The sequence below is a fragment of the Nymphalis io genome, chromosome 1 (genome assembly GCF_905147045.1).
Source record: "Nymphalis io chromosome 1, ilAglIoxx1.1, whole genome shotgun sequence".
Taxonomy (NCBI): domain Eukaryota; kingdom Metazoa; phylum Arthropoda; class Insecta; order Lepidoptera; family Nymphalidae; genus Nymphalis; species Nymphalis io.
Genome location: NC_065888.1, coordinates 11869239 through 11888378, shown reverse-complemented (window position 1 = coordinate 11888378; position 19140 = coordinate 11869239). Strand labels below are relative to the sequence as shown.

Here is a 19140-nt window from a genome sequence, read left to right as displayed (position 1 = left end):
CTTAGGTGCCTAATTTGTGTTTATCTCTTGTCCATCATTAAAGGAATCCTACACGTAATGGATGAAATTGTGCCAATTGTATATCCACATTGAAATGTTTAAAACATTAAACCTTACAAGTACATAATACAAGTAACTATTTACGTTAAATATTATTACCGCTAGATTTCTAGCGGTAATAATATTTATGTTTACGTGATTCATATATTTTTTTAACAACACATTAAATTATTTAAGGACATTTAAGCAATGTTTGTAATGACTAACACTAGGAGATGTCATTTCCTGTTTCCTTAAATTTTTGTAAGGGGATTTCCAAAAACAAATATTACTTTTACGTCGTGGTTTCGAACCTTTCGAAAAAACCTCAACACTAATAGGATCAAAATTAAATCAAAGATAAATTTGCTCGTAACTTGACTGTCGTTATAAATTTGAATTAAAAATACATATTAGAGAATATTGTACAGGATCTTAATATATCCGGTTGACAAGTTGAGTGACCTTCTTAAGACATTAATAGAAATGTAATTTTTTGTCTTACACATTTTATAAGTATAACGTTATAAAAATAAATTAAAATATATGAAAGCTTTATAAAAATATTCTTTAAGTAAATTCAAATTGTCGATGACTATTTTATGTCTATGTAGCGAATATGTAATGAAAACTCTAGGTTAGACAATAGAGAACTTTTTAAAATTAAAATATAATCAGTGACTACAACTCGAAAATGAGAACGTGTTTAAATTCCCTTTAAAATAAATTCACAAAAATGAGAAATTTTTGTTTAAAATTACGACTTTACCTAGAAGTCTAATATTTTTATAAGTGATACATATATTGTTAATGTGCCTTATAAAAATATAAATAAAATATACATAGATTCCGTGAATAGAACACCTAGGTATGACAAGGTCGTCGATAAAAATTAACCCAATTTAGACATAGATTCTGAAAATTCACGAACATATAACAAAAACGTTTATCGATTTATTAAAAAATCTGCGCATCGATTAGCCAATTCACTATGAACTTAAGATGATTAAGCTATATTTTTTTACCCGGCAGTAAGTTTTTGTACAAATTATAAATTTATGCCTAACAAACATTCGTTTTATTAAAATACTTTAAACGTTTATTAATCGCAAAACGTTCATGGTTTTGTACCAACGATACATTGAATACCTTTGTTAGATATGATCTTAAATCGCACTAATTAATTTGTAACTTTTTTAATATTTCACGTAACAATTTTATGTTCAAGGCGTTTAAAGTTGCGTGTTTTATATTTTGTTGAAATATTACAACACCTATGTAATATATATTGCATTCTTAACATACATATGTATGTGATGTTTTTTTATTTTCTTATTACATATATAAAAGGTGAGTATCAAACGTGTACTAATAAAACGCACATTGACCACGAATTTGTCATGGTACAAGCCGAACAAAAACTTCAGAACAGGAAACCATTTTGTCCAACCCATTTTATTACCTTGGACGACTCGATACAAAACTTATATTAAAACTAATCACTTGAAGACCATGTAGAACTTCCGTGTATTAAAAAATCAATAATACGTAACAAGACGTTAACTATGAAATAAATTGATAAACAAAAAATATGAATAAAAAGTTCAAATAATGGATTAACCTTAGGCTTAATATAAATTGTTGTACACCATTAAACAATCTAAATCAGATATCGAGTGCCTGATCATTAAGCTTGACGTAAAGGGATGCTACATTTCTCGCAATATAGCAATAAAGAAAGCAAATCAGAGGAAAAATCGCATTAGCATTTCCAAGATGACATAAAATGCACAATACAAATCATAGAAAATAAATGACCTAACGCGAACGCTCTGACAAAGACAGTGTTCCAAATGGACTGTCATGTTTTATCTGGTAGCAGAAAAGAATACCATCTCAATAATGCATCATGAACCACATTTATCAAAGCACCCTATAAACAATATTCCACGAGTAACTAGCAAGTTCAACTGAAGTTAGACTCAATTGGTGCCATTGTCAATGACATAGAGGATAGTCGTGAGATAAACGCCATCTTTCTAAACACAAAGTCTTCCTTTATTAAACATCTATTGTCCGAACATTACAAGGACGTTATCAAACATCGGTCACGCGTCATCGATGCAGACATTAATTACAGTTGAACACATCACGTAATGAACACCGCAGATATACCAAATTATGATATCTACTCGTATAAGCAGTTTTCGATCCAATGTTACAGTCACCTTGTCTCAGGCCTCCATCAAGCTCCAGCTTTATGCAATACAACAATGAACCGACCTCAACACTTATCATTAAGAAACCAGCTAACGAACAAAATTTTAATTTTTATAATGCAACATTCTCACGGCAAACTGCAAATACTTCTCAAACAAAGTCGTTATGACCTTCAATATAATAATGATTTAAATGGAGAAAACTTAAATTCAATTGAAGATTTCAATTTTAATTGAATTTAAATTAAAAAAAAGTAAAATTAATAATATTGAGAAGTGACAATTAAATTTGTTTGTGTAAAGATGATCAAAACTTTTGCTTTTTTATATTGACAATATAATATCAAATTTGCTTTTTTTATAATTGATTTGAGTCCAATCAATAATTATCAACTTATGAAATTTAATTCGTTCTCGATTCGGTTATTCGGTATATATTGAGGAATAATTGTTTTTAATGTTATTGCATCAACTAACTTTTGTACTAAGCTTTTTAAATTAAAATACGTTAAAAATAAGTTTTTAACAATTCTAAGATAATTATTTCGCAGTTAACTTATTTCATTTCCAGCAATTTTATTATGAATTACAAATCTGATTTAGTTCTCATAGCACGCAACCGCATCAGCTATGCACTGGCTCACTTCTCAGTAGCTCGCTTTATTGTTGTGCAACAATGCAATCTAACTTCGATCTCATGATGTACTTCTCATTTCACTCAACTTACTGCAAATTCCTTACTTAGCTTAACCATATTGCAAACTTTTCAAGTATTCTATATCCGATATTGGTTTTGTTCAAATCATACAGAATTTATGGGAAAGAAACCGCATACTAAGGTTCCCGTGATTTCCCAGCTTTGATATGATTCGTTTCTAAATTTCCTGCAGTGGTTTCGCGGTCTAACCACTATTTATTGAACGTCTATACGTAAAATAAATTTTTAGATTCCTTATTTCTTCCTCAAATAAAAACTGGAATAGCCGCTTTATATTCAAGTCATAAAACCTAAGTATGATATAATCGTGGTTAGTAAAACTGTAGGATGTACTACCTATAAAATAACCAATTATAGAAATTTTCGTTCTCGATAGCTGCTTCTTTAATTCTATACTCCTCTTTTTGGCATTATTATCTAATCTATGTTTCTGTAATAAAATCTGCTGCTTTGTTAACAGAGACAACATGTTCTACAGACCGACAAATTTCGATTTCATCATGAAGGTCGTGCGCATTCGTGACTGTCTGTGGCATAACTAGATCGTCATAATAGAACCATTTACCTATATCTCATTAGAGTACTCGTTTCAAACTTTAGATTATCGACTATTCAAACCTTAAAAGTTGGTCAAATACGAATCGTGACTGGTGTTATGCAAAATAGTACAAATCGACTACAATAGGATACTTACTACGAATTAAAAAAATGGAAAGCGAATTTTATGTTGCTTACTTTACTTAATGGATTTATTTTGTAACTGAAAAATTTAAAATGATTTTTAACGTTTAAATTTTACACACACACAGAAAACATAAACATCAAAGTATGCTAATAAAATCTTAAAAGAAATACCACTACGATAAGAATAAGACTGAAGAAACCCTTTGAAGTTTGCGTTAGAAATATTATCTTCAATTTATGACTACAATTTTCTGGACATTGAAAACTTTGGTACCGTTTAGGATTCAGGTCATTGACAAGGCTAATCTGAATTCTAATCCCGCAATTGCGAAAGCCGCTTTGCTAGACACGTAGATCTTATGAGACAAGATGTATAATACATACCTTTTATCTTTTATCTACGCACTATTACGAACATATTACAGAAATAATGTTTTTTTAAATTATTCCATATCTTAACAAAGTGTTTTATTTTCATATCGGGAATACATCACTATTAATCACGCATCTAACCGTTTTAATTTCGGCTGCTTAAATTACATTGGAATAATTTATAGATACATTATGATAAAACTGCCTTACGGCTACTCAATTTTACCAGTCATTATTAAGGGATCTTGGTTATTAGAAATTAATTATCTTTTCCTACTGTACACATCGAAAGGTTCCTTTATGTTATTTCCGCTGGCTCATTCGATTTAATTTAACATGACTGACAAACAGTTACTAAAATATTTTAAACTGGAAATGTCAAAACGTTACCCTACGTTACGTTATCCTACTATGTAACGTTATGATGCTATTGCGGTCACGAATAATATTTAGAATTACTAATGACAATTATTTAAAATTAAAATATAATTTATTCAAGTAGCCTCTTACAAACACTAACTTTGTCCCACCTTTTTAAGATATTAGGTTTTATTTAAAGTTACCACCGGTAAGGTTTGTAGACTGTACCGGCAAGCACCGACAAGAGTAGTTTCTCTTTTTCACCAATTAAATAACATTGATAGTTTAATTAAATACAATGAAATTATTATTCTTCTTCGTCCTTGAAAATCAACGTAATAAAAAAAAGTAACAGATTGTTGTCCCTTTGCTGGTCAAAGGCCTGTTCTCATCTGATTGATGAAGATTAGCAGCATGTTCCACCACGCTGCACCATTGGGGATTGGTAGATATACGTGTGGCTCATTTTCAACCATCAAACAGTCAGGCAAAAACATCCTTCTGAATTATGAATAGGGTTTTTTTTTGTCTGAATAAATATTTATGGTATGCCCAAAAGAACATACCATAGACTTAAGACGCGATGAAAGTAAAATTTCAACGTTCAGTGCAAATTTATAATAAAAATTTTTTGACGTAAAGATTATACTTACTCGTAATTGTAAAAAGTTATCATAAATAATATAAGATTATTTAACAAATTAATAAATATGTAAAACATGAAATAAATGCGTAGACTATTTTATTTTATTATTTATGCACCAAACGTTTATTTAAAGAAGTGATTGAAAATATATAACATAACAAAAGAAGAATATATAACATAACAAAATGTGTTATGAAAGAAAGCTAAGCTCGGAAAGAAATTGCTTCCAGCCCTACTTCCACCCTACAGCTAGAGTAAAGTGAATTTATAAATGAATATTGTTGCAGTTACATTCAAAATTACAAAATATTATATACAGTAACTTCTTTTTTTATAACGATTAGAACTTTAAAACATTCTATCACGTAATTCTGCTCATTCTTGGATTGATTATTGTTCATGTTATATACGCGTTGGAACTTCCTGTATAGCAAGCACTAAATGGAAATACGGTATCAATAAACATTACATTATATATTAATACCTTCAACCTTTACTTTGCATTATAATCGTAGTTTCTAGTCGTGGCGAGTGATTGCCATCCGATCTCGGCATCACGACATTGCGCCCGGGTCGATTGCAAAATGTTACCGACCGAATGCACAGACCGTGTTAGATAATCGATTTAGATTTTTTTATTAAAATATCATAGTATCGTCGATTTTCATAATATTTTATTCTTTCTACGAGAAATCTAAAATATTTCTTCCTAAGTACGTGACATATTTATTCATTACTATTTATTTCATAAGTTTTTTAACCTTTATATTTCGACTGAATGTTTGTGTCTTAAGCTTTTTCAAAATTATATTTACATAGTTTAGAGGGGGAGACAGGTGTTAGAAATAACCTATCTACTACTACATATATACATATATTAGCTATATATAGGCTAGTTTTTTATACCTATATGAAAAAGCAGCATGTCCTTCCGTCCTTCAAGCTTGAACTTCATACCAAAAACTCCATCAAAATCTGTTCATTAACTCAGCAGTGCAAGCATAGCAGACTGACAGGCAGACAAACATATATATATGTATAGACTATCACTCGTATATCGAAATTGTAAATTTAAAAAAAAAAAACAATAATAAATAGACAAAACGGTTGAATATCTTAAATCTAAATTATTCCATATAACAAATCATCCCATTTCTAAATTCGTACTTAATTATAAGCCTGATAGTCGTAACTTAATTGATTCTTTTAAAACTACCTGCAAAATAAAAGGTCACAGATTCAATGCAAAGTCGATTCTGATTTAGAAAACGGAGTCAGGATCGAAATTTAATTGAGAAACCATTTTAAATTCAGACCAAATGTCTAACGAGATTGCCTTAATTTTTTTGTTTAATTTTATTATTTATAAAGATCGCCAAATATTCATTGATTAAACCAAATGAATGAAACATTTATTGCTTATAACTTTTTTGATTAGTAATAATAGTGTTGATTAATTGTTATATATGAAATATATACTTCATTAGAATTTAATATCGAGATTCAATAATTTAATCTGTTATGTCTTTCCACTAGTTCAAAGACCAATGGACATAAAGAACAGACCTCGCATCCCGATTCCTGATGAAGACCCCTACAGTATCGCTAGCTCTAATGCTAATGGATCTGGATCAAGCGGTAGCTCTGGGGGCTATGGTCATAATGGCCACAATGGGCATAATGGCCATAACGGACACAATGGCCACAACGGCCACAACGGACATGGGGTTGTTGCCGCGACGAGAGAACAATTGATGATGCAAATGGGCGTAAGGAGAGGTGAAAAGCCACCTAATCTACCACCTAGGGAAAATGGTTATGGACCAGCCGATATTCCTAAGGTAAGAATTACAGTATTTATCTAGTAAATGTGACAGTTTGATAAACATGGGCAGAGTTGCATGAATTTGACTTTTATTACCACAAAATTATTGATTATCGTCAATCAATTTACCATTTAGATTTTAACAATTCGATAACAATATAAAACGTCAAAACAACAAGACTTTCCGGTTATATAAAATCACATTTCAAAAAGCAAAATAATTTTAAATTTAATTAATATCATAACCACGTTGAATCTAGCACACTCGTGATTTGCCCTTCAAATAGTTTAGTTTAATGTAATCCCATTCACAAAGCATTCCACTTGTATTATTACTGACCGACAAACACATATTGTTATGACCAATTTTTTACATATTAGATGCGGTTACAAATTGACCGTGTAATTTCAGTGTAAGTGAAAATTGCGTTATTTTATTCCATCTTGTAATACCAGTTTAGTTTGTATATTCATTTGAAAAATGCTCATGCTTTTTAAAACCAATTTGCTGTAATAAATTATACTTTAGTTATTCTTAGATGCGAAAGTTTATAAACGTGCAGCGATGTGCAAAATTGAGTATATGAAAATTCAGTGCTGTTAACTTTACCGGCATCTGTCGGCTCTAAAAACCGTTCGGAGTAAATTAAATAAATAATATATATTTTAATTTAAACAACGCTGGCTTTGAAACATTCGAATTCTTCAAGTGAACATTTTGCTACAGTAATAATATATCTAATAGCGGCACTTTTCTTGGCTAAGTGTTTATTTTTTTAATGTATTATGTGCCTAGCATTGGCAAACGAGCCGCTGATGGTAATTGGTCACCACCGCTTATAAACATTAGCGCTGTAAGAAATATTAACCATTTCTTACAAAGCCCAACCATTAAATGAAGTGAAGTATCCGCACATTTAGCGTTTTTTTGAAATATAAAAAAACACGTCACCCGTGCTTGTACGTAACGCTATTTATTTAAAACAATAACCGCAAGCAGTGCTATCTAGCGGATTCAGTCAAATAAAACTTAAAATATTAATAAAGGATATTAATCTAACGCGTTTTGAAGCAGACACGATATACGAATATTCACATCAAGTACGAGTATAGGGGCTATATTAACATTTAAATTATTACTTCGATAGCGTCAGTTCTCATGCAATATGCATTAATTTTGAGGTTTTATGCTTCGTGAGTTTCAGAATAAAGCAATTCCAATTATTCGCTAACAAAGTTCATATCAAATTTATTATTCAGATTGGCACTTAAAATGAGTTATCAACTTCTTGTCATATGTAAAAAGCTTCTAAATCCTTAATCTTAATGCGAAAGGGGACACAAATCACTTTAAACTGGGGACAGCATCGTGAATCACAAAGCCTCTTAATGGAAATCAAACCTTGACCCTAACATTGGGAATTAAAATAAAGGAGGTTTTCAAAATAACAGGGCAGCTAATGCATTGCTGTTAATGGACCGATTCCCTCGAAGCAATTTTGAAATGATTCTCGCAATGAATAATGGATTTCTTTAATTCGCAACTGGTTTATGTTAATATCTTCTACCTAATGCAACGATCCACGAATGTTTATGTATTGATATTAGTTTTTTGGATAGTAGTAGTAGCAATCTGTAAACGTCACACACACAACACAAACTAAGCACATGAGCAGATGCTTCCCCGTTTCGAACTTGTGGTTTAGTCAACATTTCTCTGTTCTGGTAAAATTTAGTAAATTTTTATCATTGTTTAAGCTTATTGTTTCAACAGTTCTTTATTATATATAATTAAGGATTGGTATAACTTATTTACATAATGAGCTTATACACCAATAAAATCAATATACACTTTTTTTAACGTGAAGGTATATAATACTTTTGTAAAGTAATATTGTTTTTTTTTTCAACAACATGTCAAAATTACATTAATTTCTTATCTTATAATTATGTTACGTGTCGATAATTAGTATGATAATCACTGATACAAATCTCGAAGATTTTATCGAGAGCAAATGAATTATTTGAATCGAAGTGAAAGTTTGATCATTTAACGCGTGTTACTTCGGAATTCATCTAATAATCCGACACAAGATAGTCATATCTTAGTATCTACAAAAGTGTATCATCAAATCTCACTCCGCCGTTTAACAGGTTTGCTTTTTCAAAAAAAAAAACAGTAAACGAGTGAAAGTTTACTTACAAAAAAAGCCTTTCAAAGATAATGTAATCATGAGACTGACTTACTCCACTTGATTCGTGTCTTCCATTAATATTTGCCATTGAGGCGCTAATAGCGCAATGGTTTACTGGTCGATTAGCAACGCATCATCGTCAACGCATATCGCAGGTTCGATCTTGACCCCTTGGGCTATTGTCATTCCGACTTCCAACACAAGCTTTACACTTATTTAGAGCATAAATAAGAGTATTTGAAAATATAGTTAATAACTTATGTTTGTGTTTCTTATGTCTCTAAAACTTTAGACAAGTAAGGCTACTTGATGGTTTCAAGCCAATAAAAGGACCAATAAATTTTTATGCGCGTTATTTTTGTATATAATTGATCTCGTGCTTGCTGGTGAGGAAAGCTTTGTCGTATTGACATCTACCATATGTATCCACCAAAACGGATTGGAATAGTGTAGCGAAATGATTAGTTCCGAACCATCTGCTTAAAAGGAGATGAGGCATTAGACGTGCATTAGGACGCTTACAAGTTAAGAACAACAACTAACTTTCTATTACATGAATACATAGAAGAAAAAAATCACAAAGAAAATATCATGTATGATTTATGTAAAATTAAATAACGCGATGGATTGCTATTTAAAATATCTTATATGTTACAAATTGCCGTATAATGCTCAATAATTACTTTAAATGTCACCCGTCTGTTATTTAAGATACAGATCATTTACCGAATGGTGCATTAACAGGCTATTATTTATTCAAATTGAACAAAATCAAGTTAACAATGGTAGGATCTATATCGATGGTATTTCAGATTGATCTTATCCTCGCCGCCAAAGATGAATGTACGCAGGCGTGAGACGCAGCCAGTCTTCTTATTTGTGTATCCAAATAGCTTGTGCTGTGACATGACAAAGATCAAGAATGTTCATTTTGCAAGTTTACTTTTATTATTGATTCACTGCCTTCGTACATTCATGTCACACTATAAATAACAATGGAAAGCGATTTTAAAGATGGCGATAACTATTATACAGACTTGTTGCTCTTTATTCTTATTCGAGTAGATTTTTTATTTAAAGATTTATTTATTTATTTACTAGGTTAGCTAGCGATTTTTGTAGTTTTTTCTTAAGATGTATACAATTTTAATACATATATGTATTATAATGAATCTTTTAAAAGATATCACTACATGCGCTTAGATTCACACTTAGTATTACTAGACAATTATAACTTCTAAACACAAATTGTCATTTATGAGAGTTATCTAAAAATTTACTTAATAATTTTTAATAAGGGAATAACTAAGCAAGATTATTGTTTAATTATATATATTTCAATAGTTAAAGCGCAATTTAGTAATCAATCTTTTCTTATATATATGTAGCGTAATACTTTATCAATTAGTTGAAAGGCTTTTTAAAATGACAATGAAATTGACATTAACGTAGATTTGATACATAAAAGTTATAAAGAATGACAAAAGACCATTGATTTATGCGAACGCGTATCGAAATCGGGGTGGCGAGCATTTCTTTCACCAGATAAGTTCCTCTCTACAATATGAGCATCGTATCACCATTAGTTGTCCATTGATCTCGTTTTACCGTGTAAGAAGATAAGGATAGTCAAGTACCCACGCATTTATTTCTTTGCTGTTAATGTTTTTTCTCGTTCTAGTTTTAATACAATTCTGTATGTTTCGATAATATAATCGAATCGACGATGTTTATGTGCTTTAAAACGTTTTAATCCGACATGTTTAAAGGCTGGTTTATTAAGTAACTTGGAGCTCGATCTAAGATCCGGACAGAGTTATAGTCTGAACAGATTTACAGAATGAAACAAAATAAAAGGATAATAGATTTGTTATGTTTAACCCTTAAGGTTAAAATATATTTCAATTACAACCAACTTGAAAGATAACTGAGAATATTGTGCTGCGAGTTTAAAGGTTATTATTTATATTAATTATGTTTATTTTTTTTTCACAGCCGGATTATGATGACATTGAAGCGAATGAGCGCGTCCCAACACAGTTCCCGAGAGGAAAATCAGATAAAGGAAAAGACAATAAGAAATACGGTGAGACACACACATCCATCAAATAATAATTTAAAAACGAAATTAATTCTTCTTCAAATCACTTACCTGATTTTTTGTTTAAAACTTATTTTTGTATCGATTTAATTGGAAAGAAATAGTATTTGTACTTTCTCTGCAACAAAGGACACTAATTAAAATACTCGTCTTTAGCATTAAATTAGGGACACAAAACGCTGCACTAAGTACAAGTATTGTCGCTTTTAATTAACTTAAAGGAAGATACGAAAAAATAGCGCAACAATCGTTGCATTAATTATTTCAAGGTAATAAATTTACTACAAGAGATGTACGGTAGACAACTCAGTTTGTTTAAGGGTACCATCTCTATTACTACTGCCTTTAGAATTTAATTTAGAGTTATCTTCTGATCGCCCACACTGTACTTCGTCCCACTAGTTGGCTATTACAGAGCTTTGAAATGTATATAGACTACTGAAGGTGCCTACGTGAATGCCTAGCTTCCTATGTTTGGTCATGTGTAAAGATCCTCTTGCGTATCGTTTTTGTAAAAATAAAAGTTAGTTCGAATTGAATTGAAAACTAATCGACGCTTTTGGTAATACTACGATAACAGTAAGGTTTCGGATCGTATGATTTACAATGTCGTTGCAAGTGTGAATATTGCAAAGTCAAATGGCTCATCGTTTATTACTCTTAATATTACAAAATACTCTTACAACACATCGCGAAATACGGATACGCATAAATAATAAAACCAAAATGGTACGCGAAATATATTCAATTGGAATCTTAATTTGAAGTGTAAATATTTTACTGATGTTTCTTAATATTTAACAATGTCAGCGACTCGTTTAGAAATTACTTTATTAAAGTAAATATTATGACCTATATTATGTTTCATTCCTACTCGAAACCAAACTAATTTTGCTTGAGTCAAATAATGTGGGACGCGTTAGAATTTTAATAAGTTGCAAGAAACACTTGGTAATCAAGACATGTAAAACTGATACGAAATATATTCGAACCGAACCGAAACCGAAATGTGATCTCATCGGGATTACCATCTCATTTGACGTAACGTGGGAAAATATTTAAATATCATAGTTGCACTGTACTATATTTCAATGGCAGAAAGGCTAAAGATTTAAAATTTACTTTATAGTAAGGCTATAAATTCTACCACCAAAAAGTTATACTTAATATTATTGTATTCCGCTTTTATAGGGTGAGTGAGCCAGTGTACAGGCACAAAGGGTATAACATCTTTATTCCTAAGGTAGGCGGCGAATTCGCGATGTGAGGAATGGCTTATACTTCTTAATCTTACACTGCCAATGTCTAGGGACGGTGGTGACCTTGCCATTAGGTAGTCCATATGAGCATCATCTACTTATTTTATAAAAAAAATATCGACCAATGATGTCTTGTCAACTCAAGGTCAAGTCAAAATCAAGGGTTGTTTATTTATCTTTAGTCCTCCTGTCATAGGAACAGTCTAGAATTATGAAAGACATTACACATAATAAGCAATATGTTTATAAAACCATGTCGTCAACTTAACAATAGTGACCTTTTCAAAAGTAACTGGATATCAGCAAAACTATAACAGTATTTATCAAGCATTTAACGCATGCTCGCTTTGTATATGACGTGTTCGGTTCACGCTTGCTCCAAATGTCGGCCGTTCAGATGGTGCAGAGGTTACCAGACAATACCGTTTCACAACCTCTGCCTGACATTTGGGCATATCCTTGATATTTAAATTGACGGTATTCGCGCAGCAGGCGTAGGATGCGGAACATGAAGTGCACGCATTTATTGTTTTAATTTGAAATGCTTTTATATAATGTGACGTGAAAGAAACAGACCTGTTGAAATGCTTTTTCTTCCGTTTATAGCATTTAATACTCTCTCATTGACGAGACGTAGATTTTGTGTTTGTATGTGTAAAAATAATCAACTTTAACATTTTGCTTGCTAACGAACGTGAGAATGTATCCTTTGAAACGTTAAATGTTATGGCGAGTTTTAGATTGTAAATACAGCCCATTTAAAATATTCACACGTTTTATTGAAGGCACTTATCAAAATCGTTAGATCTCCTCGTAATTATATTGCATGCCATTTTACAAATCACATTAATCAAGATAAAAAATATCCTTTCAGATGATCCCTACTATTGTGGCCTGCGCGCTCGCGTGCCCAACTTCGTGAAGGCGACCGGCAAGCATGTGCTGCCTGCGATGACAGAGCGCCTAACGCTGAAGGAGGCGCCGGTGCCGAGCAAGCGCTACAGCGTGGCGCACGCGCACCCCGGCCCCTTCCCCGCGCACGTGCCGCCCTTCGCCCACCCCCTGCCCCAATCAGCTCTTTGGCACGCACGCTCCTACGAGAGTGGAATCGGTGCGTACGACCGTCCCCCGAGAAAAGAGAAGCTCATGTTCCAATTCTATCCCGACAGGGAGCGCAGGCTGCGCCCTATGGTGATCCAGCAGCCACGCTAACTAATGCACTTTATCCGACTCTTCGCTCCAGTCTTGGTATTTACCTTTCTCTTATACGCTTAGCTTGGTTGCACCTCACCTGATGCTTGGTAGTTCCGACACTTTACCTTGTCTTTCCACTTCTACCTTCACTTTAGACTTTGATATTTCTATTTCGAAATATGCCACCATATTCGACTACAGCGACCAGAGACAGCCGCTGGACTTCATCATCGTAAGCTTCGCTTTCATCCCAATTTAGATGTAATCATCAGAGTACGAGTATATGTGATATACGTATAGAATGGAAGCGAAGATATTTTCCGTAGCACAATTATTAACCAACTGCACAGAATTATCAATATCAAGTATTTTTATCCAGTAAAAGAATAACTATGCATAGATTTGAATATAACATGCTTGTGAGATAAAACATACAAAAATATATTCGCGAAGGTACAAATCCCAACATGTATGCAAGCTCTTGAAAGCTATCGACATGAATTCGTGATCATGTATGCCCTACGTCAGGGACTTGTTAGTCGTTTTTGCAATCGAAGGAACAACCATAGAATTAAACCAACAAGCACTAGGTTTTTCAAAGATCAATGAATATTGTTCAGAACAAATTTCGTTGTTCCTTAATATTCATTTAACACGAATAATAATAAATAAATAAAAACCAACATATTTTTGAACGTTACAACAATAAGTGTATTGATGAATATTATTAGAAAAACAAAATATAAATTATTAAATAACAATAGATTCTAGTGTTAATTATATGTATCACCCAATTAATTAGTACATTTTTATCAATTTTAATATATAATATGATATATAAATTAGCAATATCGCGATATTATATAAGATTAACAAGAAATGACCACTTACCACAGAGGGGTAGTCAATCAGCATGACTCTTCCATAAAAAAAAACTTTGATATTTCAGACGGAGAACAATACGACCCATATGCACTTTACGGCCGCTTGCCGATACCCGGACGCGGATTCCCTCCACCACCGGCTGCCAACGCTCGTCATATGTTCATCGGAGAATGGGACTAAAGATACCTTCGCAACGAACACCACAAGGACCACATTAGCTTATATTGATAATGTCACTTCGACCAAAACTCTTTGACGTTACGAAACTTCTGATCATAAATGTTTAGTTTTCTAACGATGCAATATTATATATTAAATTCCAAATATTTTAAAGAGTTAGTACGAAAATTGTAGCTGTCTCTTTCTCTCGCATAATACGATTCGTAATTTAGAAGAGAGTAGCGATCGAAGTTTCGCAAGAGTTGAACAGTCTCCTGAGAATTGTTAAATTGAAGTGATGGTATCGAAAATTGTATTGTAAATACTTATTGTAAATTATGATTATAATTTACTTTTATGTTCGACAAAGTATATTCGAAACGACATTTTAGTATAAAGTCTGTAATATAGATTACTAGTAATGAATTATTTACCGTGTAGTACGGTCTTGAAGTAGTAGTTTTAATTTAAGTGCTTCATCTTCAATAATCACTGCCACTACAAATAAATACGTTCTGAGGCGTTAGGATTTTGAAACATTCATTATTATGTTCTTATCTACTGAGATTTTTATGTGATTTTTGGACGTTACAAAATCATTATTTTAACTTTAAGTTTTGTTTTTAAGTTAAGGTGTCAATCCTAGTCAGCACAGGGTTGGAAATCTGGAGGATAAACACTGGCTTTCTAGACTGCATTTGATATTTATGAAATTTATTATTTTCCTCAATATATTAAAACTGTATATGAGATAATAATAAACATTTTTCGATTGAAAATTAATGAAAAAATTGTAAAAGTTAAAACAATACTTTGAATACTTCTAATCTTAAAATAAGAAAGTATATATCTTTTTTATCTTTGTAAATAGATATTTCCATACTAATATAAGAAGATAACTAAGTTTTCAATAACTTAATATCACATGTACGCTATTCCCGCTATGGTTATATTTATCAATACTCAATTATTTTAAACTTAGTATAATATTTTTGTACAATAATTTTGACAATATTTTTAATTTTTTATCTTTGTCAATATTTTTTACACTTTTTATAAGCTTATATTTTAACTCAAACCTTAAAAGTCAATAAAAAAATTAATAATTGTAAATTGGAAATTATATACAACTTGCTTATAACTGAAAAACATATCCTAAATTTGAGTTTCGGAGGTGCTACACAGGTTACCATTCTGTTTTATGTAACTTAGGTATATTATCTTAATTCTAAGACATCCTTGAAATCACAATATTTTATGTAATTATTTTCAATCATTTGATTAACTTTTATAAGTTAATATAAAACGAGTGATTCTTTTTTCGAAATATTCTATTCGATTTTTAAAATTATTTTAGAACATTTTTACAATGTAAGTGAAATCGCTATGACGAGTGATTCAATTATTTAATGTTTTGCAGTTTATGGTTATGTGAATAAATTATTATTTCTTAAATCGAATCGCTGTACACTTGTAGTTACGTACGGCGTCAACATCCGCAACCTGTAACGTAGGGTGTTGGTTAAACAGTAACCTAATGTAAGGAACATGTGTATGAATCAAATATACAGTTATTTTAATAAACATTTATTTTATTATCAATCAACGATATAATATATATATATATATATATATATATATATATATATATATATATATTGTAAATACATATAGCTTTAGATTTACCCATTTATCAGTTACCCTTACGCTAAAAATCGTAATTTTGTATGGTTTTATTTATAAGGGTACAGGCATATTAATACAATATCTTAGATTCTATGGTTAACAGTGTCTCGATACACCGCCTTGTGTTTTAAGAAATTGTATTATTGTCACCGTAACGGTGATAATTTCTATGGTTGGAGTTGAACACTTACCTGTTGATTTAGCTTATGAGTATTTTCTTGATAAAATATATTTAAAAAAGATTATGAATATAATCTGAAGTTCTCGCAATACCCTATTAAAGTTTACGTAGACAAGTAATCACCAGCTCCTATCCAATTTTTAATTAGATATTTAATCTGTTTCCTGGCCTCTTTTAATTCTTCGTTGTCACCTTTTCTATTTGAAAATAAATCTCGACAATGTGACGATCGAGGTATAACCACTGCTGGTGCATTGTAGGAAAGATCTTCTAAAACGCTTAGAGTACTCCACGGGTCTAGATCACCATTCGAAAAAACTACCTTCGTAACATTCGGCGTTAATCCTCCATAAATTTCATTTGTTTTTTCAACGCCAGTATCAACTCTTTCCTTGTCGAAATCCGCTCCAAATAATTCGGTACAAATTTTAGTATAAAAATCTAGTCGAATGTTATCCGTGAATGGATGCGAGTTGGAGCTCGTCGTTTGGAAGTAACCGAATTCTGTACAGGTTTGATAAACCCACGTCAAGATCCAATCGTTTTCCTCGGCGCGATATTCGTTGATCATTGCATTGAAATCGTAACAATAACACCGTGTCCTTTCAGACCAAAAATTTGGTTTTGACGCATTCTGAGATGTTCTAGGTTCCAGACTACGATATAAATTTTTACAATGATTATTAATTATATCTGTATTTCCATATTGAGAATTATACATAAAATCGTTTACTTTATAACTGAAAAATACCTGTTGATTCTCCGATATTGTTAAATCGCATTCGTTGCATATATTTTCTTCTTTTTTTAATTTTTCAATACCTTCGGAGCTTTGAAATAGTTTATCATATCTTCTAAAAATATTTCTTATATTATCCAAGCAACCCGGAGTACCATATTGTTCGTAATTATCATTAACCTTTTCTAAATATTCGTAAAAGTCCGTCTTTGCTAGAACAGGACCACTACTCGCAATAGCGGCATCAACTAATTCAGAATACATCAATCTCATCCAAGCCGCCAAGTTTCCCGAGTACGAACCACCGATAACGACAACTTTAGAATTTTTGAAAATCGGCAGTTTTTTAATAAATTTCAACAATTCCGCATTATCGGCGAGTGCTTGTCTTGCACTTAAATATTTAAAGTTTTCAACATCTGTTGTATTCAACGGTTTGCTCTGACCGTAATAACGATGTTCCGAAACGAACATAGCACCATGCGTTTCTTTTGCTAACTCGTACATAATACCTGTTGAGGTCCACTGACTTGAAGCTGGACTTTCACCACCCAAAAATAAATAAATTGGACCGCCTAATCTCCAATAGTTTAACCCTTCAAAATATCTCATGTTCCATTTTCTTCGTTCCTGTGGGTCAAAATGATCTAAGTTCTGATTTATCCATCGCGTTTTAGTACTAAAATCTAAAAGCGGTACCAGAGAACTTAGTTCTATATTAAGGTGATTAAATGTGTTCCCAATATCAAAAAACCCAAAACCATTTGCAAAGTTATAATTAAATAATAAAAGTAACGAACAATATTTTAAAAACATTTTATGAATTGTCGCGTTCTCTTTTTGAAAAGTACAATGTGACTCAAAGTAATCGTACAGTTTGCTTTTCAGTATTTATTTAACATAATTAAGATAATGTGCTGAATATTATCATCTGCTTAAAACTATGGTGGTGAATTATACATATTTTAGTAACTAACTGCTTCACCGTGGTTTGCTTTTAAAATATGCTTAAGAAATATTATATACAAGAAAACTAAGGTAAATATGACACTTTTTATATGACATAACATTCTCTTACATACCTATATTTAAAGTTAATTGTTGTAAATCTCCCACCAACCCGCATTGGAGCAGCGTAGTGGAATAAGTTCAAACCTTCTACTCAAACAAAGGTGCGGCGCTTTTTCACGCCACAACAACTGTGCCTGCTGTACAAAACACAGGTACGGTCTTGCGTGGAATATTGCTCGCACCTTTGGGATGGCTCCGCTAAGTACCTACTCGAGGCCTTGGACCGGTTGCAGCGACGTGCCGTACGCATTATTGGCGACGTAAAGGTCACAAACACCCTTGAACCTTTACAATTGCGTCGTGAGATAGCAGCACTGAGCGCTTTCTATCGACTGTATCACGGCGAGTGCTCTGAGGAATTATTCTCTCTAATTCCTGCTTCCCCCTTCCTTCTTAAGTCCACGCGAGCTGGTTCTCGATGTCACCGCCTAACTGTGACATCAATTCCATCGCGAACAAAGAAATTTGGCAACTCCTTTCTTTGTCGCACTTCCAAAAAATGGAATTCCTTACCAGCTCACGTATTCCCCTCCTCTTACAACCCGGGTTCCTTCAAACGAGGCGTGAAGAGGCATCTTGCGGGCCGGCAAGGCGAAGGCGGCTAGTGCAGAACGTTTTTCCCGTCTGTACTGGCCGTCGTCGCGTTTGGACTCTACTACCACTTACCATCAGGTGGAGTAGAGTCATTTGCCCTCACGGCGATATAAAAAAAATAAAAAAATAAAACCATGCATTAGAGCAACGATCTTCAAGAAGAGAGATTGTTTTCCCGGCAGTCATTTATTTACAGGTTGTTAAGATCGTAGC

At 32.3% G+C, this 19140-nt stretch overlaps 2 protein-coding genes across 5 annotated transcripts in view; one reads left to right on the top strand and one right to left on the bottom strand.

Annotated features, from left to right (window-relative positions):
* LOC126772472 (uncharacterized) overlaps positions 1 to 16240 on the top strand; it is a 151083-nt gene extending 134843 nt beyond the window's left edge. For 3 of the 4 annotated variants that reach the window (XM_050492871.1, XM_050492875.1, XM_050492855.1), the window contains exons 7-10: positions 6575 to 6879; positions 11054 to 11144; positions 13293 to 13529; positions 14562 to 16240. In XM_050492871.1, coding sequence (XP_050348828.1) covers positions 6575 to 6879; positions 11054 to 11144; positions 13293 to 13529; positions 14562 to 14677 — 749 coding nt within the window. In that variant the 3' untranslated portion in view covers positions 14678 to 16240. Of the gene's footprint in view, positions 1 to 6574; positions 6880 to 11053; positions 11145 to 13292; positions 13667 to 14561 lie in introns of all 4 variants that reach the window. The other variant, XM_050492863.1, reaches the window with a different exon arrangement.
* A 386-nt stretch (positions 16241 to 16626) lies between these two features.
* LOC126772516 (putative serine protease K12H4.7) lies at positions 16627 to 18107 on the bottom strand. The gene has a single exon (XM_050492918.1). It carries the CDS (start codon positions 18076 to 18078, stop codon positions 16627 to 16629), a length of 1452 nt encoding a protein of 483 aa, XP_050348875.1. The 5' UTR covers positions 18079 to 18107.
* Positions 18108 to 19140: the final 1033 nt, after the last annotated feature.